This window comes from Babylonia areolata, chromosome 8 (assembly GCF_041734735.1).
Source record: "Babylonia areolata isolate BAREFJ2019XMU chromosome 8, ASM4173473v1, whole genome shotgun sequence".
Classification (NCBI taxonomy): Eukaryota; Metazoa; Mollusca; class Gastropoda; order Neogastropoda; family Buccinidae; genus Babylonia; species Babylonia areolata.
Window position 1 is genome coordinate 17,670,247 of NC_134883.1, and position 19,618 is coordinate 17,689,864.

Genomic DNA, 19,618 nt, shown 5'->3' on the forward strand with positions numbered 1-19,618 from the left:
AGAGAGGCTACACACACACACACACACACACACACACACACACACACACACACACACACACACATACAGACAGAGAATAAGTACCACTATATGTTTCAGTCTACAGGGCACTTCTGATGTGGCCTTTCCCCCTATAGGGACACTGAGGGCTCTTTCAGTACAAATAACACCCCCTCCAGGAAATTCTGTGCCAGAATTTTCCTGTTTTTGTATCAAACTCTCTCTCTTTGTTTCGGGCTTGTTCTGTGCCTTCCTGCCATCTCCTCTCTCACTTTCTGTCTCGCCGCTTCACAGATGCTCTTGTCTTCAGAAAATGAAAGTATGATAACTATCTCTGTATATCTACAAGGCCTGGAAGAGGCTCTCTGTATATCTACAAGGCCCGGAAGAGGCTCTCTGTATATCTGCAAGGCCTCGAAGAAGCTCTCTGTATATCTACAAGGCCCGGAAGAGGCTCTCTGTATATCTACAAGGCCCGGAAGAGGCTCTCTGTATATCTACAAGGCCCGGAAGAGGCTCTCTGTATATCTACAAGGCCCGGAAGAGGCTCTGTATATCTACAAGGCCTCCAAGAGGCTCTCTGTATATCTACAAGGCCTGGAAGAGGCTCTCTGTATATCTACAAGGCCCGGAAGAGGCTCTCTGCATATCTACAAGGCCTCCAAGAGGCATCAGAATTCAGTTGAAACGTACGATGGTAGAGAATAAGAATGACAGTTATGTTTTTTTTCTTCTTCTCTCTTCTTTTGGTGTCTTCATGTTTACATGTACACACAGTAGTTTTGTGTTCATATGTTGTTTATGTGTTAACAGTATGTATTACACTAAGCTATAAAATCTTGTTTACTTTTGTTTAACCCATTCAAATGGGGTGATGGCCTTCTATTGAATAAATCATTTACCCCTGAAAACAGAGTATGGCTTCCGACATGGCGGGGTAAAAATGGTCATACACGTAAAAGCCCATTCGTGTACATACAAGTGAACATGGGAGTTGCAGCCCACAAACGAAGAACAAGAAGAAGAAGAAGAAGAACTCATTTGTTGTTTGTTTGCCTTGCTGGTCTGTTCCCCTTTTTTCTTTTTCTCCCCCCCCCCCAGAAAGCCTTAGGACTTGATAATTGTCATTTTCTTTGTGTGTCGTACTTGTTTTTGTACCTGGGACATGACAGGTTCCTGTTGGCGATGTTTGGTTTTGTATGCCGTTTGTGTATCATTTTGTTGTTGTATTATGAAAGCTATGTGAATGTTCAAGTTAGTTTTTAAAATCCTCTGACGAAAATGTTGGAATAGTTAACATCGGATGCATAATAATAATAATAATAATGGATACTTATATAGCACACTATCCAGAAATCTGCTCTAGGTGCTTTACAAAAACGCTTTGTTAACATAAAACATTACATCTATGTTACATACACACACCAAAATATGACTACACACACACACACACACACACACACACACACACACACACACTGCATACATACATTTTAACAATACATGTGTATCTAACAGCTACCCTAACACATACGCACACATAAGCAGGCACAAACTTACATAAACACACGCACACACAATACACATTCATATACATGCATGTAGTTATGTACACATACATATGTATACATACATAGTCCAACACAGCTAACGCAAAGGAAGTGGACCTGCCACAATTGAACTTACTGCTGAGGGAAAAGGTGAGTTTTGAGACGAGATTTAAAAGATGCGAGGGAATCAGAATGACGGAGGTTATCGGGGAGCTTGTTCCATGTCTTTGGATGCATGTCTTAGGCTTGAGTGCATGAGTGTGACTGACTTGTGCTTGTTCTTTTTTCTGGTGTTTTGTTGTTGCTTTTGTTGTTTTTTGTTTTCAGGATTTTTGGGACCAGTGTTTACAGTTTTCAGCCCTCAAAAGGCGCTCTGTGGCTGTCTAGGCTGTAAGCATCAAAAGATAAACATCACAAAGATCATAGTTGTCTCTATCAGTTAGAGAGACACGCACAGACAGGCAGACAGATGGAATGAATCCCGTATGTGTAATTTCTGTTAATCATCACTGACCATACTTCAGTACAATTTTTTGTCTAGATTTGTAACTTGTCATTGTCATCAAATCATACTTCAGTATAAATGTTTAAAAAAAATATTTTGCTGTGTTTGTATGGCCAGGTGTACACAACTTCAGTCAAAATCACGGACATCCCCTACTCATCCAACACTGTGAGGGTAAGTGTCAGCTACTGCATTTGTAAGTTACACCTCCTCCACACACACATGCACACACGCACAGTGCATGTGCGCAAACAGACATGCTCGTGCACACGTGTGCACACACACACACATTTCCATTTGATATCACTGAGAGTGAAAAGATATAAATAAAAGACTACTACATACATACAAGTGCGCACACATCTGCATGTGTGTGTGCTCATACATTTACACATGTACACACACACAGGCCTGCATGCACAGAGCACACATCAAGCATGTTCAAGTGCACACATGTACAGACACACGCCTGCGTGCACAGAGCACACATCAAGCATGTTCAAGTGCACACATGTACAGACACACGCCTGCGTGCACAGAGCACACATCAAGCATGTTCAAGTGCACACACATAGACACACACCCAGACAGGCGCATGGGCATGACATGAACATGTGTTTGCTCAAAGACACATACACTCACACACACGAAGGCACAGCCGCATGCCCATACCTGCAGAATCCAACAGACACATACACACACATTTACACACACACACACACACACACACACACACACGCACTTACCTGCAGGCTCCAACACACAAACACACACAGACACACTTACACACACACACACCTGGGGCTGTATCAAGAGACCATCGTGCCTGCGGTTAAATATGTGCCTGCAGGTAATCTGCCTGAGGCAAGGCAAACTGACCGAGGGTTAGCAATATCTTGTAGTCAGGAACACAGAAATCTACCTGCAGTTCTACAAACCCAAAGGCAAATTTACCCTTACTGTCTGCCAAGGGTGACAGCCCAAGAAGCAGAAGAGAATATGGCGAATCCTTTTGTTGTGGCATTTTGCGGAGAGACTGTGTCTTGAATACAGCCGCTGATAGTTTGATTTTATCCTTTATTCGCTTGGCAGTCAAAATTGACGTTTTGAGACTAGCAGACGTCATTATATTCCATATGAATTACGTATGTAGCTGTGAAGTGAGGGCACTTGCAGACGATAGATTTGGAATGCCGGAAGTTTGCAGATCATCGAAATTTGTTCATTTCAGAGAAATATATGAATCCATACTCCGTTATTTTATTTCATTTTTTAAATTAGCTGTAAAGCAGGGAGGACAGTGTGTCAGAATGTGAAAGTGGCCCCTAGCTTTGACAAATTGCTGACTCTAATTGATGCTTTGCCACTGAAGCTTTTTCTTTTCAATCGTCACGCTGTGGCGTGGTGTGAAGTAAAAGAGCATGCGCAGAAGGGAATCCCCAGAATATTTATTTACAGACCATGGGTTGGCTGCCTGAGTGCAGTTTGTGTGTCATGAATATGAAGATAACTTAGCCTTCAAGGCAAACTAACCGCGGGTCTCTGCCCTGTCAAGGGTAACTTGCCTTCAGGCAAAATATTTTTGTCTTGAATAGGGCCCCTGCAGGCTCCAACATAGACACACACCCACACACACACTCACACACACACACACATGCACACTTACACATATACGCACACACATATGCGTGCGCACACACACACACACTCTTTGAACTAAGAGATGTCAACATGCCCCTCAGGTGACCGTGACCCCTGACGACAAAGAGGCATGTGATCGGCTGGGCTTTCGCTGCTCCCCCATCACCTTGGCGCTGATGGACAAACACAACCTGAACCTGCCTGTTGATTCTCCCGGTCCTAATGATGCAGGTCAGTCACAGCTGGTTTGTTCTCTGTGTGTTTGTTTGTTAGTTTCGCGTCTTTTCACACTGTTTGTGAGATTAGATGATTTAAAAAATTCTTTTTTGAAAAGGGTGGGGGGAAGAAGAGAAGTGAGGAAAACAGAAAAATGGAAAACTCCCATGAAATTCATGACTAACATGCAGTTAGATTTTTACAGTTGCAATTCTGTAATGATGATAATAATTAAAATCATAAAACCATTCTGAATTACATTAACCCTTTCGCTGCTGTGAAAATAAAATTTAAGTGTAATCTATTTGCCGGGGTTTTTTGGTTTTTTTTCACAAAAAACGGGTTTATATTTTCAAAAAATTATGTGCTCTTTGTTATTGGAGAAAGACCCATAAAAGTATATATTTCATGAAAGGTAAATGAATAAAGAACACAAAACACATGATGTTTTCCCATTTTATATATTTTTAGTGACATGCTGTTGTTTTGAAATCAGTGTTTTATTTTTTGTCATATTTTCAACTTGTTCATTGCAAACATTAGTTAGGTAATTTGCACTAAAATATAATATTTTCTGGACGAATGGATAATACCTACACACACAAATTATACTAAAACAACCACAATAAAACATTTTTAAAAAAAGAGATAGATGCACAATGCTTTGTGACTTCTCCAAGTGATAATACGGATGTCGGGCCACACCCCCTTGGTCTCCACCCCTCTTCTCTTCACCGCTTTCACACGGTCACTTCAACCAGTTCTCATCAGACCGCATTGGCTGAGTGCCAAGAAAATTGCTCACACTGTGTCCTGTTAATAATTCAGTCACTTTCTGTCATCTGCTACAGCTGTACAGTCAACATAACTCACTGATAGTCGTATCTTGGCCACTCTCTTGATTGCTCCCTTTATTTTCTATCAGATCTTCCTATAAAAGTTCATCACTGTCTTCTCCTTCAAATTTACGCTTCACTTTTTTCTGAGCATCAGCTAAAGAAAGCAAATCTTGGTTGATTTAGTGCAACACGATCGCATGTCCTGAGCATGGAGTCCGACATTTTGTGGAGCGAGCCAGGAGAGGAGCCAGGCAAACACTGCGGCAGTAACCCAACCAGAATGTTCAAATAAAGGACTGAAAGTTTGACTGTAAAAACCTCGTTGGAAGTAACTTTCCAAAAAACGTCTGCAGAATAGTTATTTTCTTCAAAATACTTTGGCGAGAAGTTACGTAACTGCTGACAGTAAAACAAACAATGGTGCAAGCAGATCTGCTTACCACAGATGCATATAACATTTTCACTATATTTTGTCTTCAGCATGTCAAGTTTTTACTCGGAATAGAGTTGAGGTTATTAATCTTGAATAGCAAACTGATGGATTCGGTATCTTTTCTTTAATAATATGCCAGGGGAATGATGTTCCTTTTTGTTTTAAAAACTTTTCCTTCCATCTGTGAAATCGACCCCACACTGATTTTTCTAACAGAGTGTATGCCTCTTTCACGGAAAGATGGACATGTATTTTTGTTGATTTTTCTTAATCTCATGCTCCTTTTTTAGCTGCTTTATCAGCAGTTTCATTGCCATAGATGCCCACATGAAAAGGCACCGGACAAAAACTGACCTGGCATTGTGTGTGTGTGTGTGTGTGTGTGTACCTCTGCGTACTAGCAACAGAAGTGTGGTGATGCAAGTTGTGCCCTGTGTTGCAGTGGAGACAGGGTCAGAGGACTGGAAGGTGTACGTCATCATTGGTGTGGGGGCTGTCATCGCGGTGGCGCTGCTGGTGTCGTCCGTCCTCATTTACAGACGCATCCGAAACAGTCAGCCAGGTTTGTGTGGCCAGACCTTAAAGTCTTTCACCACCATAGGCGACCTTAGTTGACTAGACAGTGCCCCACCATAGGCGACCTTAGTTGATTAGACAGTGCCCCACCATAGGCGACCTTAGTTGATTAGACAGTGCCCCACCATAGGCGACCTTAGTTGATTAGACAGTGTCCCACCATAGGCGACCTTAGTTGATTAGACAGTGCCCCACCATAGGCTACTTTAGTTGACCTGAAAGTGCCCCACCAAAGGCGACCATAGTTGACTAGACAGTGCCCCACCATAGGTGACCTTAGTTGACTAGACAGTGCCCCACCATAGGCTACCTTAGTTGATTAGACAGTGCCCCACCATAGGCGACCTTAGTTGACTAGACAGTGCCCCACCATTGGCGACCCTAGTTGACCTGAAAGTGCCCCACCATAGGCGACCTTAGTTAATTAGACAGTACCCCACCATAGGTGACCTTAATTGATTAGACAGTACCCCACCATGGGCTACCTTAGATGACCTGAAAGTGCCCCACCATAGGCGACCTTAGTTGATTAGACAGTGCCCCACCATTGGGGACTTCACCTACATTGAGGGGTTATGTTAAAAGGACCATTTTACAGATTGTAACAAAGCTGGACAGCTGCACTGCCAGTTTCCGCCAGTAGAACAGTGACAAACCTATGCTCCTTGACCCAGTTTGAAGTGAACTTGTCCGTTGTGTTGTTTTGACATGAACCAAAGCCTGTGACAGAGAGCATTGTATCTTAAAAAAAAAAAAAAAAAGCATTTGGTTCTGGGGAATGTATTTCACACAGGAACACGGCGGTGAAACAGTTAAGGCGGAATTCCATGCACCCAAAATTATTGTGTGAAATTTACGTATGAAAAATTCATGCGAGTTTTGAATGGGAAGAAATAAAGAGCTGTCCAGCCATTTGCCCGCTGATCATGGAAGTTGGGAGTGTACATGTAGTGCTAGGTTCATAGCACAAAAGAGAGAGCAAAGGAATGTTGGGGAGTCGGGGTGGAATGATGGGTAAGAGGTGGGGTGGGGTGGGGTGGGGTGGGTTGGACGTCATTCGAATGAGGTCTTGTGCGTGCAGCATGCACTCAGCACAAGTGAAAGAACTGGCAGCAACCAGAAGGGCTGTCCACATTTCACACAGAGAAATCTGTTGTGACCAACAGTAATACAGTATGATACTGTACAACACGACTTGTCACAGCATGGCACAGTACAGCACAGCACAGCACAGCACACTACAGCACAGCACACCACAGCTCAACACACCACAGCTCAACACAGCTCAGTACAGCTCAGCACAACACAGGACACCATACCACACCACACCATACCACACCACACCACAACCCAACACACAACACCATCACACTTCACACCACACCACACCACACCGCAACCCACCACACCACACCACACCACACCACACCGCGACACACCACAACCCAACACACAACACCATCACACTTCACACCACACCACACCACACCGCAACCCACCACACGACACCACACCACACCACACCGCAACACACCACAACCCAACACACAACACCATAACACTTCACACCACACCACACCACACCGCGACACACCACAACCCAACACACAACACCATAACACTTCACACCACACCACACCACACCACACCACACCACACAATACACACTGCAACACACCACACCACACCACACCGCAACACACCACAACCCAACACACTACACCATAACACTTCACACCACACCACACCACACCACACCACACCACACCACATCACACCACACCACACCACGCCACACCACATCACACCACAACCCAACACACAACACCATCACACTTCACACCACACCACACCACACTGCAACACACCACCCTACACCACACCACAATACACACTGCAACACACCACACCACACCACACCACACCACAACCCAACACACTACACCATAACACTTCACACCACACCACACCACACTGCAACATACCACACCACTCGCAACACACCACACCACACCACACCACACCACAATACACACTGCAACACACCACACCACACCACACCACACCACACCACACCACAACCCAACACACTACACCATAACACTTCACACCACACCACACCAAACCGCAACACACCACAACCCAACACACTACACCATAACGCTTCACACCACACCACACCACACCACACCACAACACACCACACTACACCACAAATTACAGGTTGAAGAAACCATAATCCATGTAAGTGTTCAGCAGGTTTATGGAAACACAAAAATACCTTGCATTGCATGCACACTCCTGAAAACAGATTATGGTTACCAAAATGGTAGGGTAAAAACAGATATGCATATGAAAGTTCACTTGTAGTTATGAGTGAACATGGGTGTTGCAGCCCATGAGTAGGAAGAAAAAAAGCATTGTGTGATCTAAATCATGAATAATAGATGCACATTCAGATGAGACAGAGGTCCCATGTGCAGCATGCACTTAGAGCATGTAAAAGAACCCATGGCAACAAAATCCACTTTGATATGAAAACAAATAAAAATTGCAGGCAGGAAAAAAAAAATAAAAAGGGTGGCACTCTCAGTGCAGTGATGCGCTTTCCTTGGGGAGAGGAGCCCAGATTTCACACAGAGAAATCTGTTGTGATAAAAGAGTAATACAATACAGTTCGATATAATACATACAATACCATAAAATACAATGCACTTTTTTTCTGTGGGTGTGTTGCAGACACTGAAGGCATTCTGTCTCAGCCTGTTTCCTTGCTGTGGATCGCTGCTGACTCTACTGCACGGCTGTCGCAGAAGGCAGCGGCATGTCTCCCGACAGAAGGGATCATCATCACTCGTGCTCCGCAAGATGATACAGATCCTGTGGAGCTGATGCGGAATCACAGCGTCATTATCTTATTCCTGCAGTCACTATTGAACATGTCCTCGTCTTTTGTGCGCTCTGTCCAGATCCTCCTGGAAAACAGGCCCTTGTGGAAGAAGGTGAGAGTGATTGCTGATGACCCCAGAAATGACATGCATCCACCATCATTCCTTTTGGGTCACATGTTCACAAACCACCGTTCTCAGCCAGATTTTCTCAGGCATCTTGACGACAGGTTTTACAGGTTACCCAGAGATCAAGCGCGTTTGGTGCAGGGTGTGATAGGAAGCAGTGCTAGTTTGTCGGAGCGAGTCCATCGCCACAGACCTTGTGGAGGGTCAGTGGTCACCAGTGATCCCGACGATACGGTCAGTTTTGTCTCAGAGTTTGCCCCCTCCGAGATCACCGAGAGTTACATCTCTTCTGAGCCTGCGCCACGAAGGGTAGGACCAAGGGTGCGGGTGTGCGGTCTGTCCATGAATGCGCTATACCAGGCTGTGCCAGAGGGGGATGAAGCAGCTGACGCTGATGGGTCTCCGCTACACCTGTCTGACGTTGAAGATGTCTCTGACACGGAACACAGTGATGACTCCAGCCACCATCTGTCACAGGGTTTTATCCCAACAGCCGAAGAAAATCTTCGCTTTCATAGGGGTAGCACATCCATGTTGGGGGCCGAGTCAGAGTCTGATGCTCAGTCTCAGCCACTGCTGGGAGATTTTCAGGAAACGTTTAGAAAACAGGTGGGGGGACAGCATGACGAAACATATAGAAAACAGGTGGGGGGACAGCATGACGAAACATATAGAAAACAGGTGGGGGGACAGCATGACGAAACATATAGAAAACAGGTGGAGGGACAGCATGACGAAACATATAGAAAACAGGTCTTTGAGGAGGACCAAACCCCCTGTGATGGTGAGGAAGTGACAGGCTGCACAGAGCCAGCGGAAGAGGATGCAGAGAGAACACGTTTGTTGGACACCAGTGTTGATGAGGTGCCTGGTCAACGGCAGTCTTCACCAGAAAGCCTGTGTGTGGAGACCAGGAGAGAGGGCTCTCTGCTTTCACAGCGCATGCCCATGGAACTACTGTCTGCATCACCTGATCAGCAGGACAGTGTCAGCAGACCAGATGATGCCCTTGGCACGGCGTTTCCAGAGCTTGCCATACAAGTGAGGAGAGAGGAAGAGAGTGGGCAACAAGGCACCAGTTCTTCCCAGAGGCATGAGAGCCCTCCCCAACCTCCGTCTTCTGACCCACGACAGGACGATGCTGGTTCTCTTCAAAGCCCAAGGATTTCTAGCCATACATTTGAGGAAGGCTTCACAGACTACAATGTCGGACATGATTTGGGTCAAACTGTCGACAGTGACTGTCATGACGGGCATTCAGTATCCACTGGACCTGCAAGTGATGTTGGTGAAGGGGAAGAGGCAGAGCCAGGTGAATGTGACCACACCCCAGAGGACCTGTCCTTGGCTGGAGCAGATGTCAGCCAGGTTGAGGACCTTGGCCAGCACCCTACGCATTTAGGAGCTGCCTCTCCCCGGAACGATGCTTCGAATGACCCAAGGCTCGCGTCCAATTCTGGATTCATTCCTAGAGGCCCGCCGAGTCTTCCAAATCGCTTGGACCTTGCTTCACACCCCTTAACCCATTCTGGAGACCCCCCAAACACATACGCACCCACCGGGCAATTCTCTGAAAGGCTTCTGGGAAATGGAGGTTTTGGTGATGATGGACTGTTGAGAGCGAGAGGACCGGCAGTGGGACCTGAAAGCTATGTCAGCCCCCACTGCTCCAGTATTCTTGACGAAGAAGGAGAACGACGATTCATGCCGTCCTTTGATAATCATCAGCCAGGGCTGGATGTGGGTCATGACAGGCCACAGCCCCCACCACATAACCCTTTACAGCCCCCACCACATAACTTCCCACAGCCCCCACCACATAACCCTTTACAGCCCCCACCACATAACCCTTTACAGCCCCCACCACATAACTCCCCACAACCCCCACCACATCACCTCCCACACCTCCCACAGCCCGCACCACATAACCCTTTACAGCCCCCACCACATAACCCCCCACAACCCCCACCACATCACCTCCCACAGCCCCCACCACAGCACCTCCCACAGCCTTGCCTCCCACAGCCCCCACCAAACCACCTCCCACAGCCTCACCTCCCACAGCCCCCACCAAACCACTTCCCACAGCCTCGCCTCCCACAGCCCCCACCAAACCACCTCCCACAGCCCCCACCAAACCACCTCCCACAGCCTCGCCTCCCACAGCCCCCACCAAACCACCTCCCACAGCCTCGCCTCCCACAGCCCCCACCAAACCACCTCCCACAGCCTCGCCTCCCACAGCCCCCACCAAACCACCTCCCACAGCCTCGCCTCCCACAGCCCCCACCAAACCACTTCCCACAGCCCTCACCACATCAACCCCCACAGCCACCACCAGTGAACCCTGGGAACATGCAACTTTGGGCCCATAGACGTGTACCGGTGCAGGTGGGATGGCCCGAGGAGAGGAATGATTCCGGCTTTGACAGCAATCACTCTGATTTTGACAGCAACCGAAGTTAAAGAGTCTCTCACTTTTTCTCCAAAATGATGAAGAAAAGGTTTTTTTTGTGAATATTCCAGTACAGGTATGACAGATTCTGTTAATATTCCAGTACAGGTATAACAGAGTCTGTAGACAATGTAGCTGTTTCATGAAATGTGAAAGTTGACAATGGAAAGCTGCAGTCAGCATGGACTTGTAACATTCCACTTGTTAATAGTGGTCTGATTAATTCCACTGAATCAGCAAAGTTTGAGTTTGTATTCTTTTGGGTTTTTTTTTTTTTTTTTTTTTTTTTTGGTCATCTGTTTGTAAATAGCACCAGAGGAAATATGTTACAAGAAAAAAAAAGAAAGAAAAAAAAAGACACCCCTGAACCCTCCTTCATCCTCTGCTGTTTCAGTGACATTCTTTTTCATTCACCAGTCTTGTGCTGCAACTTTCAGAGCGAAGGGAAGCAACTTCATTTTACAGATAAAGCAGTACTTTTTATCTGTAAAAGTTGCTTCCCGTGAACTGAGCAAAGACATTTTCGTACTGCACTGGGCAAATTCATTCTGGCTTCCTGAACTAGTTGTATACTTACTCTGTGCTTTTCACTTGTTGGCTTTAACCTCCATGTTGTTTGCCACTGTTTTCAAGGGGATAGAGCATATTTTCGATGACATTGTGTGCGTTTTGAACATGAAGTACGGCTTCATCAGTACGCTCTGCTGTTGGACTGGTCCACAGAAACTGTAGTGCAGCTGCACTGATGGGGTACACAGTGTGATCTAGATTCCAGGGCCTGTCATTAGCTCCCTGTCTCTGTGAGAGAACGATGTGCCGAGGTACCTGCATTGCTTTACATGCACAAGTCTGGCCTGTTTCACTCCCCGTTTTTTACCCATACTAACCCCTTTTTTTTTCTTCTTTTTTTTTTTTTCTTGTTTACACAGAACTGAAGTATCAGTGCTTCACAGTTTAATCAATCTTGTTGTTGTTTTTTTAAAAATCTCAGTCATATTCACTATCTTTTTTTCTTCTATTTTTCATCACTGTGTTAAATCATTCTACTCCAGGTATGAGTTACTCATACTGTGGTTATTTCCCCTGTGGACCTGGTATGTAATGTACCAATATACTATTCTGATTTTGTTTACTCTTGCTTGGCACAGTTGGTGTTCTAAACTGTGCTCTTTACGGATTCTGGAATTATGAAAACAAAGCTCTGTTTGATCAATTTAATCAGCAATTCTCCATTGTTTTTTGCCGTTTTAGTGAACAGCTCTACTTTTACTGCAGTGGTCTCATGTAGTGTTGGTGCAGGGGAGTTGTAGCAGGCATGTAGCTGTGGGGTAGAAAGGGTTAAGGCTGCAGAATTTTTTCCCTTGTAATAGTGGCAGCAGCTGACAGACTCTATAACCCTCTTCCAAGACCCAAGCCAGTTTTGGGGATTTCCCATCATTGGCACAGCATGTATTTGAAATATTCATATTGTAAAGATGGATCAGAAACATTCCAAGTTTAAATTTGTATTTATTGAATGAAAAAAAGGAAAGAAAGGGAAAAAAGAGAGTGAAATTAACTCAATAAATTCTTTTGATGATATTTCTTTTATGACCGTATCAAGACATATCATTATATTGAATGATAACATTTATTTTGTGACCATATCAAGGCATCACGATATTGTATGCTTTTGGAGCAGGCAAGCAATGTTTTATGTTCTTCATGAACTTTGTTGCTGGAATTTAAACTGTGATATATATTGAACATGTTCAGCTCTCTAGAAAGGGGAGATTTTATGAAATGGTGAATTGTTGAAGCAAGACGTGAAAAGGCAAAAGCATGCTAACACTAGCAAAACAGGTTGTGGAGTGTGTGAATGCCATGTTATGTATATCCGGTTGTGGGGTATTGTGGATTCAAAAGAAAAAAAGTGAAGTATTGTCAGTAACACACACACACACACACATACACACCAGAGAGAGAGAAAGAGAGAGAGGTAGTTGGTAAGCATGAACCTTGATGAAGTCCAGTTTAATGGACTTCAGTTGGCACAACTGGTTTCAGAAAAGAAACAAACAAAACAAAACAACCCCCCCCCAACCCCCTCCCCCCCACACCCCTCCCACAAAAAACACAACAAAAACATTAAAAAAAAACAACAACAAATGCTGACCTCGTATATTAAAGGGTGTGATGAAAATATTTTATTACTTTCCATGCATAAGATTTTGTTTGCTCTGCACTTGTTAATGAAATCTGGTAATATATATATAAATATGATAATGTATATATTTTATGTAGTATATATATATATATATATGTATATATATATATATATATATATATATATATATATATATATGTATATATATGTATATATATATATATATATATGTATATATATATATATATATATATATATATATATATATATATATATATATATGTTTCAAAAATGTATTTTTTGTTTTTTAATATTTTTTATGCATTTTTAATGTGGCCTCTCTACTTGCCTCCAAGAAATGTGTGTTAAATTTTTTTTTTTTTTTTAAAGGGGAAAAAACAGATTTCTGTTCTGTGTGTCTCCTGATAGTTTTTCTTTTATTCATGGGAGACTATAGAATATTGAAACGGAGGATGTGACATAGTTTTTCTTTTATTCATGGGAGACGATAGAATATTGAAACGGAGGATGTGACATAGTTTTTCTGTTATTCATGGGAGACTATAGAATATTGAAACAGAGGTTGTGACATAGTTTTTCTGTTATTCATGGGAGACTATAGAATATTGAAACAGAGGTTGTGACATAGTTTTTCTGTTATTCATGGGAGACTATAGAATATTGAAACAGAGGTTGTGACATAGTTTTTCTGTTATTCATGGGAGACTATAGAATATTGAAACAGAGGTTGTGACATGTTTTTCTGTTATTCATGGGAGACTATAGAATATTGAAACAGAGGTTGTGACATAGTTTTTCTGCTATTCATGGGAGACTATAGAATATTGAAACAGAAGTTGTGACATAGTTTTTCTGCTATTCATGGGTGACTATAGAATATTGAAACAGAGGTTGTGACATAGTTTTTCTGTTATTCATGGGAGACTATAGAATATTGAAACGGAGGATGTGACATAGTTTTTCTGTTATTCATGGGAGACTATAGAATATTGAAACAGAGGTTGTGACATGTTTTTCTGTTATTCATGGGAGACTATAGAATATTGAAACAGAGGTTGTGACATAGTTTTTCTGTTATTCATGGGAGACTATAGAATATTGAAACAGAGGTTGTGACATAGTTTTTCTGCTATTCATGGGAGACTATAGAATATTGAAATGGAGGATGTGACATAGTTTTTCTGCTATTCATGGGAGACTATAGAATATTGAAACGGAGGATGTGACATAGTTTTTCTGTTATTCATGGGAGACTATAGAATATTGAAAAGGAGGATGTGACATAGTTTTTCTGTTATTCATGGGAGACTATAGAATATTGAAACGGAGGATGTGACATAGTTTTTCTGTTATTCATGGGAGACTATAGAATATTGAAATGGAGGATGTGACATAGTTTTTCTGTTATTCATGGGAGACTATAGAATATTGAAACGGAGGATGTGACATAGTTTTTCTGTTATTCATGGGAGACTATAGAATATTGAAATAGAGGTTGTGACATAGTTTTTCTGCTATTCATGGGAGACTATAGAATATTGAAACGGAGGATGTGACATAGTTTTTCTGTTATTCATGGGAGACTATAGAATATTGAAACAGAGGTTGTGACATGTTTTTCTGTTATTCATGGGAGACTATAGAATATTGAAACAGAGGTTGTGACATAGTTTTTCTGTTATTCATGGGAGACTATAGAATATTGAAATAGAGGATGTGACATAGTTTTTCTGTTATTCATGGGAGACTAGAATATTGAAACGGAGGTTATGACATACTTTTTTGGGGTGTTTTTTTTTGGTTTTGTATTGTGTTGTTATTTATAAGATTTACATGGATCAAATTTATCATACAGAATTGATTTGGTTGTGATGGAAATGATGATTTACAGTGTTAATTACCCAGTTGTTACTGTATGATCTATGAAATATTTTACCTAAGCACATATTTTTGTATCTAATCGAGTGGTACATTTCAAACATGTTTGAAACCTAAGGCCTGGACTTAATGCAGCATCTGAGCCACAGTTTTGTATGAATATATGAAGACAAAAGGGAAAAAAAAGAAAAGAAATATATGACGTTATTGTACTTCAATGATAATGTGTTTGTGCGTGTGTATTTTGTAATATTTTTTTTTATCATTGAAACATATAACATTGAATTCTATACATATCCACGGTTGTTTTGTTGTTGTTGTTGTTTTTATAAACTTTTACATTCATTTGCAAGATCTCTGCCTTTTGCTTTTGGACAATTGATTCTGTGTCATAGTTGAGTAGGTGGAATGAAATGAGAGTGTTTTCTTCTTTCTTTTTGCTTGCTTTGATATATTGCCTGTGTTGAGTCTCTTGCAATTTCATTAGTTTCAAGTGGTCTCTGTCCCCCTTTCCCCAGTGTGTGAGCTCCATGCAAGCATACTCTTATATGGATTTATTTGCGCATACTGACTCTGCTTGAAATTGATTTTTGACCACCTCCAATCCTAATTTTTTTGTTTTGTTTTTGTAGATAAGACAGTTTTGTGTTGACGCAGTTGAGCATTTGTATGGTTCAACAGTCCTAACATGGCTGTGTGCGGTCAGCTGGACTATATGCAACAACAGACAATAATCAAACCCCATGATCCGCCCTTTGACATGAGCAGAATGGCCTTGTCATTGAAGTGTTTGAGTTCAAGTAGAAAGAGGAATCCTTCAGAAATAGAACCATTTAAAAGAGTGCTTTAAAAAAAAAAAAAAAAAAAAAAAAAAAATCAGTTAGCGCTGGGAAATGCTGTGGCATTCCAGAATGGTTGACACTGAAAAGGTTAATTCAATGTTTTTAGAAAGCTGATGGTGTTAATAATAATAATTATAATACATATTTTATCTATGGCGCGATATCCAGCACCAATGCTGCTCAAAGCGCCTTACATCATCCAGTTGACTATAAGCATGCCTTAAAAAACACATCAACCGCTATCTGACAATGGAAAAACAAACAGTTCCAGCAGTTGTTAGCAGAGTTGATGTGTAGCACTCATCATATGTTGTTAGCATAGGTTGTGTTGGAGAGATATTTGGTCCTCTGTTCACTTGTTACTTGTTAGTTGATGATGTATTGTTGGTGTTTCTTAAGTTAAAGGCTTCCTTTTTGGTACTCTGAAGGTGAGAAGTTATTCATTTGTTTCTGCTCTCCTGTTAAGGACTTTTGAGTGAGCTGAAAAAAAAGTGTATATTATCATAATGTTTCTGTTTTTCTGTTTACAGCCCTTGTGTGATAAGTGGTGTGGAATGGTAGAAAATTGTGCCAAGCACCAGGCTATGTGCTCAATCAGATATAACAGCTGCTCAATAACTATATGCAATTTTTGTTGTTGTAGGAAGTGATATATGTATCGGTTTCAGCTTTAATTTGGTGTCACTGATTATACTGCACCATGTCAGACTGATGCAAACTAGGCCTGTTGGTTTGCCTCTTGGCCAAAATTTTGCTGCATCTCAGTGCACTTCACTATCTGCTTGCCAATCAAATGCTATCTCTGGCTGGAGCTAATTGCTCATTCGCAATGGCCACATTTCCTAAGATGAATACATTATATTGTTGCTGTGTTTTTGCCAACCTTGCCAACCTTCTATGCACAAGAAATGTTATTTTCTTGCATGTTTGTTGTTTGATGCGGCTGTCTGGAACATTTTCATCTCAGAATTGATATCATTTACACTGTTTATGTCAGTCCTTGATGTCTGAGTCAGTGTTTTGCTTTGTCCAACTGGTCTTGCTCTGCTTCGTTCTTTTCCTGTTCTTACGGCCACGCCGCAATACTTGGGAACGACTTGAATTGTGTATGTGTTTGGGCTTTAAACTGGGAATGTTGAATTACTCGTTTGGAAACATGGCGAAGCATAATTATGCTAAGTATTTGTTCCAGATTTAATTTTTGCTGATTTTCATTTTCTTTTTCTTCCCATTCTTCTTTCAGTGTTTGTTTTAACTGAGAGTATTTAGTGTCCAAGCTGATGACTTGTTTTAACTGAGAGTATTTAGTGTCCAAGCTGATGACTTGTTTTAACTGAGAGTATTTAGTGTCCAAGCTGATGACTCGTTCGGATGGAGATGTGTCAGAACAGACATTCCTGTTTCTGTCGTTTGGATTTAAAAATTTTGATCTCTCTATATGTGACGAGGCCACAAAGATGAAACTGCAGTTATACCAGGCATACAACTGGCCCTTTCCCTTGGAGAGAAATCACATGGCTCTCAGTTGCTGACCTTCAAGGCTTTATACCTCCCCCCTCCCCCCCTGCCCTCCCCTCCCCTCCCCCCCCCCTCCCCCCCCCTCCCTTTTATCTGTTAAAAAAAAAAAAAAAGACCAAAAACAGAAAGGTGTATAAATCTTTGTAAAGGTATTTTTAATTGGTGGAATTTGGAAGAATTGTTTGTTTACTTGCTCTTGTTTTACACTATTAAACTGTAGTTTTATACACATTTTTTTTTTAATTTTCGTTTTTTATAGGATAAAACTTATTAAAAAAAAAAAAAACAATCAAAAAACCAACCCAACAACCTCACTCAGGTCAAACAAATGCTTTAACATTCCGGCTGTAATGAACAGTTTGAGACAAAGGAACACCATTGTGTTTTTGCTGATTGGAAATATTTTCACATGGCAGTCCTGTGGTGGGATGACTGCATGAGCTGACTGTCGCATCGTCAGCATGTGGGAGGTTGATGGGAAAGCTTGCTTCAGCGATCCACTGGCTAGCACTGTTTTGCTGCATTTGTGTCATCAGTGGCATCTCCGGCCAGCTATTCTCAGAATGTTGTAACTGAAAGCAGACAATGATGACAGCATCGTACCGTGCTTAATTCTGAGTGTTTTCCTCATGGTCCACAAAGGTGTAACAGTTTAGTAAGAATTTTAACGTTTTCATACTTGTTAACCCAGTATATTGATAATCAGTTCTGAAAGAATCATTTTTTGATATTGTGTTTTGTATTTTTTGTGTGATTTTCCCCCCATAACCCTTACAAATGAATTATATGTGGGAGAAAGAAAGGAAGAGAGTTGAGTGAATTAAAGAAAAAAAAAAAAATATATATATATATATATAAACCTGTAAATATCTGATAAATCCAGGGTGCTTGGGAGAAGGATTACCTTCCCAAGATTTGAAAGGTTTGTCGCAGTGCCACGTGGATTAATAAGGGCGAAGATCATGATGTGTAGATCTGCTTTTGTCTTAATCCAGTTTATTTGTATATGCATGCAGATCATGTCAGCATGGGCAGAGATGAGTTCTGATAAGGCTAGTGCGACTTTTAAGTCCACTGTAGGCTGATAGTGCTTTATAGCTGTCCCTTACCTCATTGAAGATGGCAGCATCAGTCCATTTGCATGCATGTAGATGGACAGTTTATACAGAGATGACCCACACTATGTTAGACATGGAGAGTTTACACAGAGATGACCCACACTGTGCTAGACATGGACAGTTTACACAGAGATGACCCACACTGCACTAGACATGGATAGTTTACACAGAGATGACCTACACTGTGCTAGACATGGACAGTTTACACAGAGATGACCCACACTGTGCTAGACATGGACAGTTTACACAGAGATGACCCACACTGCACTAGACATGGACAGTTTACACAGAGATGACCCACACTGTGCTAGACATGGACAGTTTACACAGAGATGACCCACACTGTGCTAGACATGGACAGTTTACACAGAGATGACCCACACTGCACTAGACGTGGACAGTTTACACAGAGATGACTCACACTGCTCTGAACACTTACCTCATCAGCCAGCCCCATTTTCACACTTTTGCACCATACACACTCGCACAGAAGTGACACAGGCAGAGATAAAAATATCACTGTGTCCCCTGTGAGAAATTGGAAGCCAGTCCAGGACTGTCGTGGGTGAGGCCTGGCTGTCTCGTCTTGATTTGGACGGACTTTCTCGTCTTGATTTGGACGGACTTTCTTGTCTGGATGGACTTTCTCATGTTCATGTGGACAGACTTTCTTGTCTTGATTTGGACGGACTTTCTTGTCTTGATTTGGACGGACTTTCTTGTCTTGATTTGGACGGACTTTCTTGTCTTGATTTGGACGGTCTTTCTTGTCTTGATTTGGACGGTCTTTCTTGTCTTGATTTGGACGGTCTTTCTTGTCTTGATTTGGACGGTCTTCTTGTCTTGATTTGGACGGACTTTCT

The 19,618-nt window shown here is 42.3% G+C and overlaps 1 protein-coding gene across 1 annotated transcript in view; it reads left to right on the forward strand.

The window, feature by feature from the left end:
- The window catches only part of LOC143284982 (uncharacterized), a 28,749-nt gene extending 17,506 nt beyond the window's left edge, over window positions 1-11,243 (forward strand). Inside the window, exons 7-10 of the mRNA XM_076592144.1 lie at window positions 2,173-2,229; window positions 3,798-3,927; window positions 5,627-5,746; window positions 8,500-11,243. Of these exons, the coding sequence (XP_076448259.1) occupies window positions 2,173-2,229; window positions 3,798-3,927; window positions 5,627-5,746; window positions 8,500-11,243 (3,051 nt within the window). The remainder of the gene's footprint in view (window positions 1-2,172; window positions 2,230-3,797; window positions 3,928-5,626; window positions 5,747-8,499) is intronic.
- The last annotated feature ends 8,375 nt before the right edge of the window (window positions 11,244-19,618 follow it).